This window comes from Bicyclus anynana, chromosome 4 (assembly GCF_947172395.1).
Source record: "Bicyclus anynana chromosome 4, ilBicAnyn1.1, whole genome shotgun sequence".
Taxonomy (NCBI): Eukaryota; Metazoa; Arthropoda; class Insecta; order Lepidoptera; family Nymphalidae; genus Bicyclus; species Bicyclus anynana.
This window is the reverse complement of record NC_069086.1, coordinates 3190615-3212075: the sequence shown is the minus strand read 5'-3', so window position 1 is coordinate 3212075 and position 21461 is coordinate 3190615. Positions and strand designations below refer to the sequence as shown.

The window sequence follows — 21461 nt, the reverse complement described above, 5'->3', positions numbered from 1 at the left end:
CCTTTGAGTGTTTCAGCTTCGAGTATTAAAACTTTCAGAGTGTTATTGTCACAGGAACTTTTGAGTTACATGAGGCATATATAAATAAATTTATTTCTGTTTTTTTTATCGCTAAAGGTAGCATTCCGATCCGACCGCAACTTGCGCGACCGGGTCGTGCGACCCACTGCTTAGTATGAATTTATATGGAGCACTAAAAAGAGCCAGTCGCGCGACGCGGTCTTGGGCTTTGTTTAGTGCTCCATATAAATTCATACTAAGTAGCGAGTCGTGCGACCCAGTCGCGGTCGCAGGTCGCAGTTGCTGGTCGCGGTCGCCAAGAACGGAAGGCTACCTTTACATAGCAGGCACACGAATGAGCAGCGGTCACCTGTGGTAACCACCGCACATAAGAATTTACAGTACGAAAGACACTGCTGGTATAATCAGCGGCGTGCATAAGGTTGTCGATCAGGGTATGCACTAGTAATAAAATTGCAAACTGGAAAATTTTTAATAACCAAAAAAAAAATACAATATACAATTATTGTGACGTTTACCAATCGCCTTAATTACTGCCAAGCACAATAGATTATTCAGCATCTGTGTTCAGAAAAAGGACACATTTTCCCAAGGAGTGCTTAAAATAAGCGATCATATGCTATTTACATTATTAAGCTATACTTTACAATCAATTGCAATTTAAATTATACATTTCGCAAAATCCTGTTTAATTTCTCTCGACACATAATGCCTTCTTTGTTTTCTCTTAATTTCAATAGCAATACCTTTTTTACCGTTTCTGTATTAGTTGTTCAAGCTGTTTAAAGCTGCATATCTAGTATTATGTATATCAACGTAATATGTAGTCTGAGAGGTTATGAATGGCAGACTTTCGACATTTATAAAAGTGAGAAAAAAAATGAACTTGTCATGCAAATTATGCTTGCATGCATGATGCTTGATGATTATATAACTTTGCATGCTTTATGACATGCAAAGTTATATAATCCTAGCTCAAGATATCATAATTAAGCTATATCTTTAGAATTCAGATTTTCACAGCTGCAATGAATTAAGGACCTGAGGCTTTGGTGTTAATTTCAATTTGCTAGCTCCACGCGTTTTTGGAACCACGTATTGGGTATTGATAAATTATAAAATATGGTGATATCATCACTATCACTTTGTTATCTGTAATTCTTTATACTTTGATAAAATTAAGTAGCCACCTGATTAATGGGCCACTGCTATGATAATCCGAAATTAAAAATAGAAAATAAATCGTATCTATTTTGGGATCTTTTATAAAATGTCAAAGGTCTGGCGATAAAAGGCTCTTGTTCTATAATGATTTATGTCTGTAGTTAAAAGCTTAATGCATATAATAATTTATTTATTTTGCAATTATCCGCGAAAAACCGACGAACCCATGCGACAACGTCACCCAGGTCCGACAAAATACTCTCTACGTACGTTTCACTCCTAAACCGGAGCATCCTTAGGAGATGTTGAGTCTACAACGTGCAATTCTACAACGTACGTAGAGAGTATTTTGTCGGACCTGGGTGACGTTGTCGCATGGGTTCGTCGGTTTTTTGCGGATAATAGCAAAATAAATAAATTATTATATATTCATGATGAACTTCCGCAAAGTAACGCCTGCTTCTATCCAGCTTAATGCATGTTTATGCTTAATTATTGCATGGTATTTCGTTTATGGGTTTTCAAAATATACTCTTGTATAATCATTTTACATTTTGCTAATCACTAGCTTATGCATTTTGAATTATTATCATAACAATTGTATGCATTTGGCACCACTCGACGTCCTTCTGGCCATCTCAGTTTCACATCCGAAATTATTCAACAGAAAGTTCAAAAGTGCAAATATTTTAGGAACGTCTACAAGTACCGCCTAAGTGTTATATCAATATATATAAAAGTGAACAAGAGGCACTCTATAGGTTCATATACGCAGGTTAAAATAAGCGTACTTCGTGAAATATCGAACGTGAAATAACGTGAATACTGACACTAGATTACGTACTCTAACACCAGCCAATTGCCGCTTGTATAAGCTATCCGAAAAGCCACATTATCTGTCTGAATATATATAAATGAGTTATCATCGAAACACTAGTATTCGAGACAGACGACATAGCCCAATTGACTTATACGAATACACAGTTAAAATTTTGTATATTTTACTCCTATTCTAATTACAAAATGAAACCAACGAAAGCCCGTAATAGTTAATCTATTAAAATTATATTTAGTATCGTCTACATCTCATAAGGTATCGTCTTCCACAACAGGTTATAAGTTTTGACACATAGGCACCGAGTCTTGCCCTCGAATTAAGACATAAAAACTAAGATCCGAACAACAACGAGTCCTACTTTATATACTAACATTCATACATTATTTACATGAATGAAATAATATTCGATTACTATAAAATAGTTCTCGCAAAAGACGTTAGAATTACTGTATTGTACTAGTAAGTTGTATTTTGTATTTTGAACAAATTGTATAGATTCAACTATCTCATAAATACCAATATTCGAAAGCTGAACCGCTGGACTACTACAATCTCTAATCTAGATGTGTCAATCCTAAACTTTAAGATACTAATTTATTTGTATGCTCTAACATACGGAGTATACCTACAACATACGGTACCATCATTGTTACACTGACGTCATTTTCCAATCAGAAATCACTTTTTTATCAGGAAAATAGAGAAAATCGTCGTTTGTGTTTCAAAGATTAAACACGGTATCTATTTTAATAGCGTTATCATGTGAATATTGTTTACTGTTACATTTTCTATCATTCTTGAATGAAATGTTTGTGATTTTTCCATTCCTTTCTTACATTATCTTATTTTTTCCTTTTAGCTTAAAACACGATCATTAACATTCTAAAAACTTTCCAACCAATCTAAATTATCGTTTGCGAAAGATTATGTCATCGTGTTGATTTGTTAAATCATTGCTTCCGCTTTCCAGGATTGGTTTTCGAATCGTACCATTAAATCATGTACAACTTTCTAATATTGGTCCGCTACAGAGTTGTGAAGTGACCTAGCTTATTCTTAACTTACACTAAGGCTAGAATGAACTTAAACATTTCTATGCCTTGCGTGATATGTATTGCAATAGAGGCGCTTTAAAGCTAAGATTTTTTTGTATCTCATTTACTTAAACCGTTAGTCCATTCTAATTGTATCTTCATTAGCGTTTCCTCTTTCATGTATTACATTCACGAATTTATTTTTTCTCAATTTTTCATTTCATCATTTACCATTTAAACCTATTCTTGTAAGATATGTAAAGTCTTATCACCTAAGACGAATAACCACTACGTACTCCTATAATTTGTTATTAACAAGTGATATGTCGATGGAGGCATCACTCCCGTTTAAAATAGATATAACATTAACTTCATGAACAATATTACCTTCCTTACAATCAATTATGAAACTTAACCGAAGCTTGATAAATATTTAATGGACTTACAGAGCAATATAACACTTAAGGTGGCTTACAATTAAAGTATACATAATTATTTTTTAATACTATACATATAAAAATAATTTTTAAAATATTCCACTGATTCATTGGACAAAATGCGTAAACGCTAGGCCCACTGTTAACATCATGAACCTTGAAAATATCACTAACTACATACGTATCTAAGACAAATTCATTCCTATCCTCTTACTTATTCGACACAATATAATTTTAACTTTTACTCAAAAATTTAAAAATAAAACAAAATGGCTTTTGGAATATCTTTTCACTATATACTAATAAAATATCAACATTTACGTAGTACTACAGTGGGCCGTACAATTAACTCTCCACCGTTACTACATATCTTAACATCAGTGAAGTGTTAAAAAGCGAAAGAAACAAACATCAAAAAGCCGAATAGTCATCATTATACCTAAATAAATCATTCATTTTAATTTAAATGAGGCAGGCCTCGCTGATACTAGAGAAATAAGTCCCAAGCTGACCGCTATATAAGACGGTCGAAATGATAACGCTGAGTTGGTACAATTCTTTGGAGACTCTGGCTTACCTGAAAATAATAATAAAATCAAATTGTTAATCTATTATTTAGTTTATCTGATGAGAAAAAAGTCTTTATTTCAATATTATGCACATCACAATATCACAGTGATCGAATCACAAATCAGAAGATTTGCAGAAGAACCAAAGCTAAACGAGTCGCAAAGTTGAAGTGGCAATGGGCGGGTAGTTCCAAGAGACAAGAGACATTGAAGTCCCAAGGTGCTGGAATGAGCTGCACGCTGCGGGGTCGCTGCACAGAAAGCGCAGTGTTAGTCGACATGGGATTTGCATTAATGATGATCATCATGTTGATGATGATGATTATGGTGGTGATGATGATGGTGATGATGATGATGATGTGTAGCATAACCTAGGAAATGTGCAGAAAATGTACAAATTAAAACATTAAAAACTCAGGTCTGAAAATCGTTAACAAGACAACATGTTATAGTTACACTCACGGCATTGTCTAAGCAAGTATAAAACATGGAAATACTCGTAAGACGGAAATACGGAAGCCTAGAGTTGAGAAGTCGAAGGTGTTGATACACTCCTGTGCCTCGTAGGGTACAGTAAAGCCTTTCCTTTGTCTGATCCCTCACCTAACATGTCGGTTTACTGTCCTAACGAAGGTGTGAGAGAAAAAAAGTGCAAAAGAACACACAGTTGTATACTACGAGTCTAATATCTCCTATGTTGGCTGCGGCCTGAGATTGGCCGCCGTTGAAGGTTTATCACGTGGACAATATTTTACAACAGTTGTTTCGGATCACAAGCTCCTCTGTTCGAATCCTGGGTCGAGCTTTATGAGAACCTGAATTTCTTCTAAGAAATCGTAATAAAGTAGTCGTTAATGAACCGTTAGTGAATCGTTAAAAAGAAGGCTGATAATAATGGGTTGCACTTACTAGTTGCCATCATGAGTTGAGGCAGATACTTCTGCCAGAAAGCGCATTGTTTGACGCGCAGCCCGTGTCCAACAGCACTGGAGTTTACAGCGAGTGAGAGATATTCACGACCAAACGCTGTGTGGACCGGCCAGTGGACTTTCGTCATTTCACCGTTACCGTTCATGGAAGGGTTCCTGAAATATGAATTTTGAAATAATTTACCAGTAAACTTGCAATAAATAATTGTATATTTTATTTGCTAAAATATATTGTGAATGGTGTCCATCCTCGCTTTGCATGTAGGGTGGAACCCCAAAATTTTTTTTTCAAATTTTCTTTTTACTGCTTTATAGACTTAATTAATATACATATCTTTACCAAATCTCATCTTTCTAGTTTTAACATACTCTGAGTTATAGTACTGACAAATTTATCATTTTAATTAACAACGGAATTAGTATGCAATTTTCGATTTCCAATTACGATTTTTAAGTTGGTCGACTATTATTCTTTAAATAGCAATTGCTTATTGGCTATGTAGATTTCCTTGTAAATTCATTATATATCCTACTTTTTTGAATTATTTTACGTATCCATAGAAAACCGTTTAGCCGGTAAAGGGTATATATACTTGACTAACAAAAATAGCGCTTAAAAGCTTAATATTTTACAAACAGATCCCTAAATCGAAAAACGTTGGTAAAAGACCTCTCACAAATTTCAAATAACTATCCAACGATACCCCACATAATGAAATAAGCGAGCAAAAAAAACTTTGTCCCCACTTTACATGTAGGGGAGCTACTCTAAAAAAATATTGTTAAAGATCTCATTTTACGAATTTATTTGAATTTTTATTTTATATATTCATGCTAATTTACAGCTTTTTAGTAGTAATAGTCCCTGCGCTAAACCGCGGACGGACGGTCAGACGGACATGACGAAACTATAAGGGTTCCTTGTGGACTACAGAACCCTAAAAAGATAAAGAAGAAAGCCTTAGATACACACCCTGATTTTGCGAAGTTAGCCCAATATCTCATTAAACGTTTGCTAAATTCCACTTCCTCAGGAGAGTAGTTCTTTCCAGGATTAAGGGGTTCTCCAAATACGTAGTTTATTTCGTCTGCATGCATCACTCCGGTCCAAGACGGCCAAGGGTTATTCTTACTGCGATGTTTATAATAATATGTATAAACATTATTCCCAGTTTCAGCGTAGCGGTGTGCAAATTCATTGACACCACATGTAAAGTGGTAATCGCCAACCATCTTGTCTAAAGCGTTTCTATTCTTTATAGGGTCCTCTGTATTGAGCCAATCGGAATACTCAAACACGATAGCTTGCCTAGCTACATCATTGACGTAAGGATTTAACTCTCTTACAGCCTGAAGGAACTGCTCTCGAGATATTCCGACATTTTCTTCTTTCGGGAATAATTCAGTGAGATAGTAAAGAATGAAATAATAACCTTCCTCTGTATTTGAACCCATAAGAATGTTTGTCTTTTTGAAGTTCTGATGTACTAAGGATTTTCTAGGCATTTCATCCAAAAATGAGCCATCTATAATCGGTACAAATGGAAATTCACATATACCAAGAGTTCCCCACTCATTATTCACCAATTCGTCGGCGCTCTTTTTTCTTAAGCAATCGATCATAGGTCCCAAATCTGATCTAGAGCTCGGACAGTGAACTGCTTCTGCTAAACGCATACCACGCAAAATACTCTCTTCTCTCGAAATAATAGCCCATGGGGCTGTAGCTGCTCCAGATTGCATTATAGCCTGAGAAAAGAGGTTTCTAGAAAGTGGTGATAACAAATGTAAAGAAACTGATACAGCACCAGCAGATTCACCAAACAGAGTTATGTTATGAGGATTTCCACCGAAGTAACCAATATTGTCCCTAACCCAGTGTAGTGCCATAAGTTGGTCAAACAATCCAGCATTCCCAGGAACATCAGCGGTATCGAAAAACAAGAAGCCCAGTGACGCTACTCTATACTGCATCGAAACATATACAATATCTTCCTCGGATACAAGAATTTTTGGATCATACACATCCAAAGTGGCAGTTCCAGAATAAAAACCTCCACCGAAAACCCACAGCATAACAGCTGCATTTTTAGGACGTGGTTTTGGTGTTACGATATTTATATATAAGCAATCTTCCTGCATATCAGTATTGGGGTTCCACATCATTGCGCCAGGAAAGTCTCCGAACACAGTATCAATAATTTGGACGCACGAGTGTGGCAGGGTGGTGGTATTGAGGATCTCATCACCCCAATTCTCTACAGGCCGCGGGTGCCTAAATCTGAGATCTCCGAGGGGTTTCTGAGCGTAGGGAATGCCAAACCATGCATCGACTTGTTTTCCTGTGGCCGCTGTGAGAGTGATGCCTCTGACGCGTCCTTTTCTCGTTCGCACTATTAGGGGGTCGTCGGTTTCAGGACCGAGTTGGGGTTCGTCTGCCATGAGCTCTTCGATCCTTTCATGGTTGGAGTAGAAGCGTTCTTCGCTGGCTCGTTTGGAGGAGGATTCGGCGTCTTCGTATTTTGCGCGCTTGGACGAGGTCTCGTGGTCGTCCTGGCGCGGGAGGATGGTGTCTAGCTCGGGGTTGTATCGCACGGCCTCGCCGTGGCCGCGGTAGGGCTGGGGCGGCGCGGGGGCGGGGAAGTGCGGCGCATGGTCGGGAGCGTGGTGCCGCGCTCGGTGCTCGTGGGGGCTGGCCAGCGAGCGCGCCAGCAGCGCTGCGAGCGCCACTACCAGCACGCGCATGCCGCCGCTACACGCGCTCCCACACTCACCACCTGAAACGTACAATATAGCGCATCACGTTCTGTAACAGAACTCAGTCGGAGAACTTCCGCCATGTCTATGCTTCCAAATCAACCAGCTTATAAGCTGGAATACTGCTTCCTATATATTCTTTATAGGTCCTGAGAGCGTTGCTTTGCTGTCAGTGTTTTGCGCGGCTAACGTGGTTGGTTAACCATCAATTGTTAAGATTAGGCTACAGGAATACATCATCTGTGAAAATTTCAACTGTCTAACTATCATGTTTCATGAGAGCCTGATGACGAACAGACGGTCAGACACCATAGAATAATAATGACCCGTTTTTCCCTTTGGATATGGGATTCTAAAAATATTTATATAGCAGGGAAGTATTGCTCTCTCAAAATTAGTATTTTTTATTTTATGAAAAGAAGATTAGTTGTATTTTAATAATATAGCCTCGTATGAGTACAGTTTTTTCACTGTAACTACAAATATTTTACTTGGAGCACAAATTGATAATAGGTACACTATAACCGACACCGTACCCAGTGGCGTAGCGTGCCCTGTATCAAAATTAGTTACAGGCCCTTTTGGGTGCACGCTTAAAATTCGGGAAAAATAGAAATTACTTTTTTGATTTTTGTCATTTCTGAATTGAAATTATATAGGCAGCTTTTATATACGCTTTTTTCCGGGAAGCACCAAATTCAGTGAGATTGTGGATTACCCTAATTTTGCATTCAGACGTAAGGGGGCCCTGTAGTCCAGAGGCCCCGTATCATTGATACGGCGGTAGCTACGCCCTGACCCACCTACCGAGGAAGGGTTTTGGTTGCAACTTTGGACTCCTCTTTATATATAGTTATTACGTAATATATAGTACCTATTTATTATGTAATACCTAAATATAAAAAAATGTAACTGCATTTTTATCTATTTGAATATAATCGACCGTGATACAGTTCCTTGGATTAAATAATTTATAACAATAATAATTAATTGGACTATCAAAAACAGATAACACGTACAATCTACATTGATAAATAATATTTGCGCATTGGACTATCAGGTGGTCGATGGCAGTGATGTCATGTTGCTACCCACAAAATACCGTTCAACAAAATAATATAATCGGGGTTATTCAGGAATGGAAAAATACTGTCGAATCTTACGAAACTGGTGGGCCGTGACAGCCCAGATATGATGTATGTCTTTGATTCGGAGGGCGTAGGTTCAAATTCAAAATTACAAGTATATTTTTTCTTATACTTGTGGTCTATACCGATGTTATTTGCAAAATTCCAAAGTTCAAGGGAAGTAACCCATGATTCACTCTCAAATTTTTTTTTTATTATCTATAAGTTAACCCTTGACTGCAGTCTCACCTGGTGGTATGTGATGATGCAATCTAAGGTGGAAACGGGCTAACATGTTAGGAGTAGGATGAAAATACACACCCTTTTTATAAGTTTAATTTTTTCACAGCTTCATACTTAGACTTGAATATACGTTTTAAATTTCAATATGACATCTCTACGCGAACTATAAAGTCTTGACAGACAAACAGAAAGACAGACGGACAACGAAGTGATCTTAAATAATACCAATCAATCAATCAATCAATCAATTTATTTCTTTGCAGATACAAGCATTATTTATACAGGTGGTTGGTAGATGTAGATGGTAAATGTATCTTGCCAATTAGGCATGCAAATTATTTATTAAGTATTTAATGATTCAAATGACAATTTCACCATTTAAAATTTACATCTTTACAATTAAAATATGTATGAAAATAACAATAATATTAACTTAAATACTCATTTACATTGTAGAAATGATTGAGTTAGGTATTTATATAAATTATTTTTAAAGCAATTTATATTCTTCTCTTTCCTAATTTCTTTTGGTAACTTATTATAAATTCTTACTGCCGCAATGAATAAACTATTATGGTACAGAGTAAACTACTCTGTACCATTGTTTCATTCACCCATTCATATGTTGTTCGCATCTAAATTTATCATTGTCGCGTTTACCACAACGCAATTAATAATTATGTGTGTTAACTGGCTAGGCTAACTGCGTGTATAAGTCAGAAATGCCTCACTCGGCTCTCTCGCACTGTAATTGAGTTCTATCAACTCTGAAAGCCATTTCCAGGGCCGTGTGCCCATCGATCAGTGATCACCTTTGTGAGAGTTCGACGAGTGATCGCTTTGCTAAATTGCTTATTGGATTCCGCCCGTACTGTATTTGTACTGGCGAATACTGCGCCGTATTCTGCTACAGATTTTGCAAAGCCACTAAGGTAGTTTATTTGTGACAGGCATAACTGGAAAATATTTGTGTGATGAACATGTGTGTTTTGCGATCTCTGAGTGTGTATAAACACAGTTTATATGAGTACTGAAAAATACTTAAATAATGAATCAAAAAAGTCAAAATCATTTATTTCAAGTAGGCTCAGTTTACAAGCAATTTTGACACGTCAGTTGACTATTTGTAAAGATACCACCGGTTCGGCTGGTTGTGCTGAGAAAAAACCAGCAAGAAACTCAACAGTTGCTCTTTTAAAAAAAAATCATACAATATTATAATTTACAATTTCTTATAGTTTTACTTCCTGTTTGAAGGTGGAAGCTGATCTAACGGCTTCCAAGCGCCTTTATCTTTAAAGAACTCATCAATGTTGTAGTAACCTCGACTAAGTAAATGTTTTTTAACACATTGCTTAAAGCTATGCATTGGCAGGTCCAACACAGTCTTGGGGATCATGGGGATCTTGGGGATCTTGAGATCAGACTCTTGCATAGCCCCACCCAGTAAACTACCGAACGATGACGCAAAATTACTTGATCATTATCTATCTAGCTTAGAGTGATAATGTTTGATTTTGTAACGATAATTATAACTTGTTTATTACTAACCGACTTTAAAAAAGTAGGTTTTTCTCAATTCAACGCGTATGTTTTTACCTAATAACTTCGTCGTTTAACAACGAATTATGAAAATTATTTTATTGTTTGAAAGAGTATAACTTCCACGTTGGTCCAATTTTATTTTCACAAAAATCAATTCAGTACTTTTGTCTAAAAATCAAAATAACTAAAATATGTAAACGAAATTACCCATGTTGTGGCGTTTCGATTACTATGCTAGAACCTTAGACCATTAATAACTGGACGTGGTTCGCTAACCGTTACCCCTCTGGCAAAGATCAAAAATCTATGATCTAATGCGTTTATAAAAACTGTTGCTACAGAATCGATGTTTCATTGTTGTAATCGTTTTCGTCGTGTAAGGAGCTCCCTAAAAATGCCGGTTTTTGTAGTTAAATGGCATAAAAAACGGCCAAAAACTTGTAGTTTAGTAAAAGATGGAGTAACGTTTCATTTGAAAGTATTTAAACCTTAATTTTATCAAATTTTTAATAAAAACAATTTATAAAAAAAATCGATTCTTTTGACGAAACAGCCAAACATCGATCAGTAATCGAATATTCTATGTATTTAATCTGTGGATAGTCTAGGCAATGTCACAGTAAATATGCAAGCAGTAGTTTGACTTCATACTAGAGGTCGAAACGCGAGCTATACCTCAATTTCAATTTCAACTTACTACTTAAATAGATTTTATTAATTAGAAATAAGACTAACTCACTAACATACTAAACTTAAAACAGATACACTAACAATATACTAACATAGAAAAAAAATCTTGTTTAATGTAATAATATAAGGAATAATAAAGGCTTTGAAATTAAGAAAAACATAAGGGCTAACATAATCTACGGAACCCTACACTGCGCGTGGCCCGACACGCACTGGACCGGTTTTTTAATATTTGGTCACGTAGTGTGGAGGTAATATTTAGATGGCATCCACAAAATAAACATATGAATACGACCTATCCTTCAAGGTCATTGATTAGTATCAGCCTTATTTAAATCTACCAATCAAAAAACAACACGCATTTTATTGATCACTTCCTATTTTACTACAATTTACAAAATATTTTATTTGTTTCCATAAAAAATGTATATTTACAATCACAAAACTAAATGGAAATACAAAGTTGGCAAATGTAATTAAAATGCTGGAGGCAGGCAGCCCTATCACATGTTTACGTACCGCGCGCTGTAAGTATTTATTTCAAAAATACGGCCGAGTGTACTGCTTGTATATATTTTTACTGTGCACAATGTGTTTGTTAGTGTGTGTAAAAATTACGCGTGTGTGTATTGCGAGTCAAATTTATAGTTGTGTGTAGTGTATGGACACAGAATATACTTAATGGTGTTAAATGTTTTTGATGTGTGAGTTTACCTCGTCCCCCTCAAAAAATGACAGACTTTTTTGTTGGTGAATTTGAGTGTGAACCGCGTCCAGTTATTAATGGTCTAAGGCTAGAACACACTAAAAACAAAAAAAAACAACAAAAACATTTAACCAACGTCAAAGATTAATCCCTCTTAAAAGCAACAAAATAACATCGTACCGAATACTTATGTCCTATCTACTGATCGGTTTGAAGGCGGTGCCATAAAAACACAATGAACTTTAAGGCATAGCACCGCCTTCAAACCGATCAATAGTAACTAATTATATGACCAACAAAACGTGCTCCCCAAGATACGTGTAACACCACCAATTTCTTAACTCCGTTGAGAAAAAACACACTTGGTAACACGTTCATTTCACAAAGCGCAAACAAAGACAAAGTGGAACAATAAAATCAGTTGGATGAAGCAATTAAGCAAAGCTGATTGTTCACCGTACGCCTACACAAAGAGCTTCCTGCGGCCGGTAATGGGCGAGCCGCGGGACACGACATTGAACACCGCTAACTTGTGGACGCGCTACATTACTCGTACATTGATAGCTTAAAGCACCCGCTCACTTACAATTCTAAGTTGGCCGACTAAATCGCAGAGAGACTAACTCAGGCTATTCTGTAACGATGTTTTTATCACTTCGACAGTGTGAGGTTTGAACTCGTATCCTATCGAGAGATAGAGTTGTGTGCCTAGTGGGAGTTTTCAATATTTTTATACTGTTACTATCGCGTTGACGTAAACACAAATTTTCATGGAATTGATTGAAACAGTTGTGCAGTAGTGCCCCTAGATGGCGCTGTTTCAATTCCTTAAAAATTCACGTTTACGTTAACGCGATAGTAACAGTATCAAACTGCCACTAGGCCCTATGAAGTCAAAACTCGCATTTGCGAGTTACACAAAACATCGTTGCTTAATAGCCCGACCTGATATAGCGATATATGTTAGCCCGCACATCCTCTAAATCCACTAAATCGTCCATGTAATAAATTGGACACCGATCGTATCAGAGTCGCGATTCACCTTCGATTATATACAAATTAAAAAGTTGTCCAACTAAGTTATAAACGTTTGCAATGTTGTTGTTCGATAGTCGGCCAACTAAGATAGATATAAGAGAGTGGGTGCTCTTATTCATTATATCTTATTCAGTATAAAGCATTTAGTACATTTCAGGATTCTAACTGCGATGGTTCTACCAACTAACATACAACATACAACTAACGTACAAGTGACTATTATTAAGTTTACTAGCGGACGCCTGCGACTTCGTCCGCGTGGATTTCAGTTTTTCACGAATCCCGCGGGAACTGTCGCGGACTTTTTAGAACTTTTAAAGGGGAACAATTATGTCATACATGATTTTTGCGAAACTTTAACAGTTTACGCAGCTTAAGCTCTCAATAGGAAAAAATCCCCATGTTATGAAACATTTTTTATTTGCGCTCCGCTCCTATTGGACTTTGTGATGACTATTGAATAAACGATATAGTCGTGGAGGCACGGCGCGAGGCGGGGGGCGCGGGGGGACAGGAACTTACCGCCAAGCCGAGCGGACGTGCAGACACGAGGTTGTCAAATAAATCATTTTGTGTTTCTTTATAAGCCTTACCTTGGTGACAAGCAGGACGTCACAACTGGCGACGAGTCCTAAAGGGTAAGCGCTAGAAATAAATGTGGAAAAAAAGGAAAAAGAACAGTGAATAAAATAAAATAGTGAGTAAGTACCCAACAGAACGCACCGACGCCATTGGGTACAGGTGGCAACTTGCATAAACGAATGCCGTCTCAGTAGCGTGTATTCTAGTAGATAAAATGTTAATAAAATAATAATTAATTTATCGTAACCAAAAAACATTCCAATTTAGTAAATAATTTATAAAAGATTAAGTTTAATTGAGATTTTTTTGAATAATTTATTTTTTCTTTATTTTTTTTAATTTCGAATTTCAATTCGAAGAGGCAAAGGTATCACACCGTGGAGTATATTCTTTTTTAATCAGTATGAGTGATTCTATCTAAATTAAATTGTAACCACGATTAGAGTCGTTTGGAAATTAGTAATAATACTAAAATAAAATTTAGTTTATTTTTATGGGCATTTACAAATGGGCTTTGTGCACAAGCAGTTAAAATTAGATTGATTCAGATACGGAAGAATGATGACTGTTAAAATTGTTTTAAATATCTTATAAAAATGAAATAGTTTATGGTTTATAGCCAGTCAAAGAGAAGGAATACAACTTAATTTTCCCCTGAAATATTGGTAGGTACTATATTGAAATTATTTTGGGTACTTACTTAACTGTTTTGGTCAATATGGATATCAAAGCAAACATTTCACATTCTGAAATGAAGCCTTTTAACGAGTGCTACAACCATCCACATAAAGTCAAAATTTTGGCTGGTAATGAACGTATGTGCATTGTAGTAAATTGACACTGTCAATTGGTACTAAAACAATCAGTAGCAAACTGGATAATCCAGTTGGTGCTAGAAAAACAGTAGTAAACTGACAAGGATGTCGGTTGGTACTAAAAAATCAGTAACAAACTGGATGATACACCATCCCTAGAAATATTCGATTACGATGACGATGGCCATCTTGCATCTGTAGGTTTGCGAAAAAATGGAAACATTAGAAATATTTCTAACAGCATCGAAAAAGACAAAAAAAAAAAAAAAAACGCTAGGGTAACTTGCTCCACTTGGGAGGGTTGGCGTTACAAGAAATATATTATAATTTACCGGGCGACCAAGACACTGATCGCGATGGTGATGAATATGACTTTGCAATAAAGAAATTAGATATTTTGTTTCTCTCCGATGCAAAATAAAATTTATGTAAGACTGAAATGAAAAATTTCAAAAACAAAATGAATGATTTCATGAATTTTTAGTGCGATTGTGTTATCAAAGTAGTAAATACAAATTTTCTAATAATGAGGATAACATTATTGATCAGATAGTAGAGAAATGTAATTCGAAAGATCTAAAGAAAAAATACTTATACTGGGTGATGATGCCCAGGTAAATGTATTGAGGCCGTTGAACGGCAACTCGATGATTTCGGTCAAGTATCTAAAACATCTGTTATATATAAAATTGACACAAAATACAATTGATCTGAAAATTGAGAATGTTGTCGGTGTGGTAGTGTGCGAAATACAGCAGATAGTAATATTTGCCCGGCAAGGAACCACTGTCTAAAATGTGGGTTTATAGGCATTTAAGAAATATATATCGCACTCAATCTAGCAAAAGGAATAGTTCTATTTTAAAGGCAGCAGATAAATATTCGAAGCTACTTTGACTTTGGTATTTTACTATGGGGTAATGCTGCTGATATTGATAGTATATTTATTCTGCAGAAAAGAGAGCTGTTCGTGCGATATATAAAATGGGGCCTAGAGAATCGTTAAAAAAAAAAAAAAAAAATTAAAGGTGTGATTGCAATAACATTAATGTCAGAAATAAAAATAAAATAAAAAAAAAAGTAGTAATTCTTTTAAGAGAAATTGCATACGTTTTTATAATAAATAAACTAAAACATGAAGCCACTGGAATATCTCTCAAAAAGTTCAAAGTGACGACGCATTTATTAGACGCAAGCTTTTAGGAAAGTCTTATTATAGTGTTAATGACTATATAAATAATATAAAAGCTTGGTGTTAAACTGTATTATACGACTGTGTGTTTAGTTTTCGATAAGTTTGTAAAATGGTGGTAAAAAAAAAAAAAAAATAATAATAAATAAATAAATATTTATACCTTGGCTGAGTTTATTGTGGGCTCTTCTCGGACCAAGGCGCATTCAGAACCCTTGTAACTTTAATTTCAAGTTTTCGACTATTATTACCACCATTACATTAAATTAAAATATGACATAATTCTGACATTTCAAAAGTGCTTGTAAACTAAGCCTAATTGAAATAAATGAATTTAGATTTTTTTGAATTCTTGAAGAAAAATAAGAATTAAGATGTCAAGCGATGACCAAAACTTGAAGTTTGAAATCAAATTGCTAAGCCAAATAATATATTTATTGCTTATGGTAGCGATATACCTCATATAGTTACTGGATCTATTGATACTGATATTCAAGTAGCAGATCAGGTACAATTTTATGTCGCTATAAAAGATTGATGTTTTGCATTTCATGTGCTCCAGAGCAGTTCCAGAAAATACTTTAAAGAATCCTTTTGTCATGTGAGGGTGTGGTAAACTTCAGATATATATTGTAGTTTATGAAGAAAATAAAGCTGATTATGTTCAGCTAGATAACTTTTAGCTACTTTAAAAGAAAGCAATATTTATAAAAAGCTTCTAAACCCAAATAAGTGTATTTTTGTTGCAAAAGTATTAAATTTCTCGGCCATGAGTTATCAATACAAGGGGTTAAGCTTACTAAATCCCTTAAATTAGGAAAAATGCACAAATCGGTTGCATGCGCACCGATGCAAGTCCGGTAGGGTTAATTGCAGTGTTTATTCATATAGTAACGGATCTCGTATCTTACGGCAATAAAGGCCTAACTGACGTTGAAAAACGTTACTGTCAGATATAAAAGGAAGCACTTGCATTAGTTTGGACAGTTGAGCATTTCGATTTAAATGTATTCGGCAAGGATACGTTCGATTTAGAAACCGATTATAAACCACTGGAGGTTATATTTGGTAGCCGATCAAAAAACATGTGCCCGAATTGAGCGTTAGGTACTTCATCTTCAAGCTTATAATTTTAAGGTGCTATGTAAACCAGGCAAAACAAATATCGCCTATCTCGATTATGTGCCACAAATAACCCCCAGCCGTTTGATTCAATTCGCTAGACCGTGTGCCTTAGAGATGAAAACATTAACAGAATTGTCTTTAGATTATAATAAAATTCGACTAGTTAAAGAAGCTCTGTCATCCAATAACTGGGATCCATCAATAAATATTTATAGAATATTTCTAGCCGAACTCTGGACATATGAAGGCCTTTTGTGGAGAGGAACTAAAATTGTCATACCTAAAGTTACGACACCAGGTTTTGGAGGCAATCCACAAAGAACATCCAGGAATTGGTACAATGAAAGCACGCTTACGAACCAAAGTATGGTGACCCAAAATGGACAGTGATGCTGAGAGATTTGTAAAAAGTTGTAAGGGTTGCACTTTGGTTTCTGCACCAAATCCTCCAATACCAATGAAACGTCGTGAGCTGCCATCTAAACCTTGGATTGACGTTGCAGTCGATTAACTTGCCTAGCGGACATCATCTTTTAGTTACAGTTGATTACTATAGCAAATAAAAAGAAATTAAACGATAACACCTGCTGACGAAAAGTCTTAAAATTAGTCAATCTGAGAAATCAAATTGATTTAGAATACGTATAAATTTCACAAGTTAAAGATAAAGACAAAATAATGAAAGAAAAAGGGAAAGAATACGGAGACAGGAGAAAAAAGGCACAAGATATAGATACTGGTTTTGGAGAGAAGGTATATGTCAACAACACATACGGTCTTAAACAACAAAGGCCCTGAGTATAATATATGAAATGATAAGACAGGACAGGAGTTAATGAGAAATAGTATTCACGAATTGAAGGTCAATGGGGAGTTTTAGGAGATGATAAAGATGATTCGGATAAAATAAGTGATGTTAACAGCGAATAAATAATTTCTAGTAATGCGAATGCATTAAAGATGTTTAGTTTTGTTTTGTTTGTAAATTTATTTACAGTAAATTATTATTGTATATGAACTATATTTAAATATTTCAATTTGTCAAAAAAGGAGAGGTGTGATGACTATTGAATAAACGATATAGTCGTGGAGGCACGGCGCGAGGCGGGGGGCGCGGGGGGACAGGAACTTACCGCCAAGCCGAGCGGACGTGCAGACACGAGGTTGTCAAATAAATCATTTTGTGTTTCTTTATAAGCCTTACCTTGGTGACAAGCAGGACGTCACAGACTTAGCATGACAACTTATGACTTATCCTTCCTCGATAAATGGACTATCTAACACTGAAAGAATTTGTCAAATCGGACCATTAATTCCTGAGATTAGCGCGTTCCAGCAAACAAACAAACTCTTCAGCTTTATAATATTAGTACATCTATTTTGTACAATTCGTACGTATATTTCCTACCCTAATTAAATGCCCTGTGCACGCCACTGCCCTGTAGTCGAAAGATAATATTTGTACGCTTGCAAAACATCCACACACTTTGGCTTCTAGCCATCCGCCTACTTTATAGATCGTAGTTTAGAGCAGCACTAGATAACATTTTTTTGTATTATTTATCTTTACCAAAACCAGGGCAAATAAGCCAGGCCTATTTTTTTAACCCCTGACGCAAAACGAGGGGTGTTATGAGTTTGTCGTGTCTGTTTGTCAGTCTGTCTGTGGCACCATAGCTCCCGAACGGATGAAGCGATTTCAATTTAGTTTATTTTTAACCGAATTAAAAAGGAGGAGGTTCTCAATTCGAGTCTGTATTTTTATTTTTGAGATTACTCGACTTTACTTTTGAGACGCCTGGACCTGGACTGAAGAAAATACAATCTTTTTTAAAAATATTTTTTTTTTTTTACAAAACCGACTTCTAAATCACAATAATAAATAATGCTACCTTCTGATCACTTTGATTTTTTGAGTCATCATCATTATATCAACCCATATTCGGCTTACGGCTGAGCTCGAGTCTCCTCTCAAAATGAGAGGAGTTAGGCCAACACACCACACTGGCCCAATGTGGATTGGCAGACTTTCCACTCGCAGAGAATTAAGAAACTTCTCTGGTATGCAGGTTTCCTCACGATGTTTTCCTTTACCGTTTGAGACACGTGATATTTAATTTCTTAAATTTTTTGAGTGTCATAGACTATATTAACCACGCGGGTAAAACCGCGGGAGGTCGACTAGTAAGCTATAGTTGACTCGTTCAAATATTAGCGCAAGGCTGGCGGGCGCGGCGTTTGTTACTATTGACAGAGTAAAATAAACGCCCGCGGCTATCGGCCGGTCCGACCGATTCGAGTAAACACTGAAATTTCTCATATCCGAAATCGATTTTATTTATTTGGATTCGATTAGGGTTCTCGCGGAGTTGCTACAGCAGATAATTTATGAGTATTGCGACGCGACAAAATTGTCTTACAGTGATTTCTTTCACATAATTTGAAAACTTTAATAGGTGTACATTTAATTTAGTCATGTTACCAATAATTTTTTTTTTATTCTTTACAAGTTAGCCCTTGACTACAATCTCATCTGATGGTAAGTGATGATGCAATCTAAGATGGAAGCGGCCTAACTTGTTAAGAGGAGGATGAAAGTCCACACCCCTTTCGGTTTCTACACGACATCGTACCGCTACGTAACGCTTAATCGCTTGGCGGTACGTCTTTGTTGATAGGGTGGGAACTAGAAATAGGTTATAAGTCATCATCATCATCATCATAACAGCCGATGGACGTCCACTGCAGGACATTGCCTTTTTGTAGGGACTTTCAAACATCACGATACTGAGCCACCTGCATCCAGCCTGCTTATAATCTGCGACTCGCGAGTCGCAGATTATAAGTACTACCTTTTTATTTTTTTAGGTATGATCATCACAGTACAGTGGGAATGGAAGCCATAACCTCTCATAATTGCATCCGGTATAGTTACTGTGGACTTATTGACTCATCCAAATGCTGCTAGTGACATAAAAATAAAAGATAGCGTCGCATTAAAATTTTTGGTTAAAACCGGTTAAAAAAATTAAATTAGATATTTAACTTCAATCTTCGCTAAAAAACATGCGAACCATATGGGTGTTGAGTATTCAACATAAAATAATATAAAAAATACAAAAATGTTTTTCCTAACTTACCAAATGTACCACAAATACGAAGTTGTATAATCCAGATTAAATATGTAAGCGGCCTTAGCACCACGGTTTATTCAGTAAATTTTACATTATGGTAGGCGCACCGTATTGACTGCATTTCGTTTACCCTCAATTGTTTATTTATAGTGAAAATGCTTTTGGATAATCATTAAACTCTTTTTAAATGTTAATTTTTTAACTGACTTTTGTAAAAGTTTGGATATAATTTAAATAACATTCTTGCAGTTTAAAAACATGAAAGCACTAAACAAAGAAACTTATATAAAGACAAATTAACTTTGCAATTGGAAAACTGTTACCCCCATACACCGACATAGGTAGTGCTCAATTTATCAACTGCAAATGAGATTTATTGTAAACATATTATTTGAAAGTAAACTAAAGGAATCGTAATATTATTTGAAGTTTCATTTATGGCCCAGGGATAAAATATTTATTACTCACCATACTAAACCTTTTTCCATGGCGAATCAGACAAAATTATTAACGAGACTTTTTTTTTTTTAATTCTTTACAAGTTAGCCCTTGACCACAATCTCACCTGATGGTAAGTGATGATGCAGTCTAAGATGGAAGCGGGCTAACTTGTTAAGGAGGAGGATGAAAATCCACACCCCTTTCGGTTTCTACACGGCATCGTACCGGAACGCTAAATCGCTTGGCGGTACGTCTTTGCCGGTAGGGTGGTAACTAGCCACGGCCGAAGCCTCCCACCAGCCAAAACCATATATACCACAAAATAAATATTTCGTTAGTGGGCCCTAGAACTATTGAAAAATTTACAGTAATTTGCACCAAATACTACGATTCACGAGCAGAGAAGGGGAGTGTTGATCGATCGTCAAGGAATTCCTTAACCCTACATCCAGTAATCACAAGTCCTGGACTTTGCTTGGTGTTTTTCTCTCTACCACGCGATGGACCCGGCACCTGCACGGTGAATCCATGGAATGCTAAAATATTCGTCTCATATTTGGTGCAAAATACAACTATTCCTTCCAAGTTAGTGCAGCACTATCTTAGATTGAGAAGATGAGATCGTATTTGCTTTCGGTCAAATTATGTACTCGCTTACTATCTTTCGTAACAAAATATCGCCTTGTGGCACCGGTGGATGCTAAGCTTTAAGGATTCAAAAGGAAGACGCCGTCCGAATTAAATTATGCAAATACGCCAAAAAACGCCCATCTGGCGGTTTCACGGAAAATTACACTTCGCAAAGAAATGACAGGCGGGAGCTTTGCATGCCCCCGGCTTTTGGTGCTTGTACCTTTGGCGGAGCAATTTTTTGTTATGTGTATGACTTACGGCGTCTAAAATTAAACACCGCAAGGCATTACTTTGCATTTTTCCTTTTTTTGTGTACCGTGTCAAAAAGGGACAAATGCAAAGTCTTAGAGCTTAACAGTGGAACTCTGAAGAGTATGATTACAGATGAAATTACAGAGATTGGCGCAGTATTGTACGACTTATGACGCGTACAAGTTTTAC

General features: G+C 36.2%; 1 protein-coding gene across 1 annotated transcript in view; it reads right to left on the bottom strand.

Moving 5' to 3' along the window:
• Positions 1 to 962: 962 nt before the first annotated feature.
• The window catches only part of LOC112058436 (acetylcholinesterase-like), a 71354-nt gene continuing 50855 nt past the window's right edge, over positions 963 to 21461 (bottom strand). The window contains exons 3-5 of the mRNA XM_024099283.2: positions 5966 to 7769; positions 4973 to 5148; positions 963 to 4071 (exon numbers count right to left, since the gene is read on the bottom strand). Coding sequence (XP_023955051.2) covers positions 3947 to 4071; positions 4973 to 5148; positions 5966 to 7737 — 2073 coding nt within the window. The 5' untranslated portion in view covers positions 7738 to 7769 and the 3' untranslated portion in view covers positions 963 to 3946. The remainder of the gene's footprint in view (positions 4072 to 4972; positions 5149 to 5965; positions 7770 to 21461) is intronic.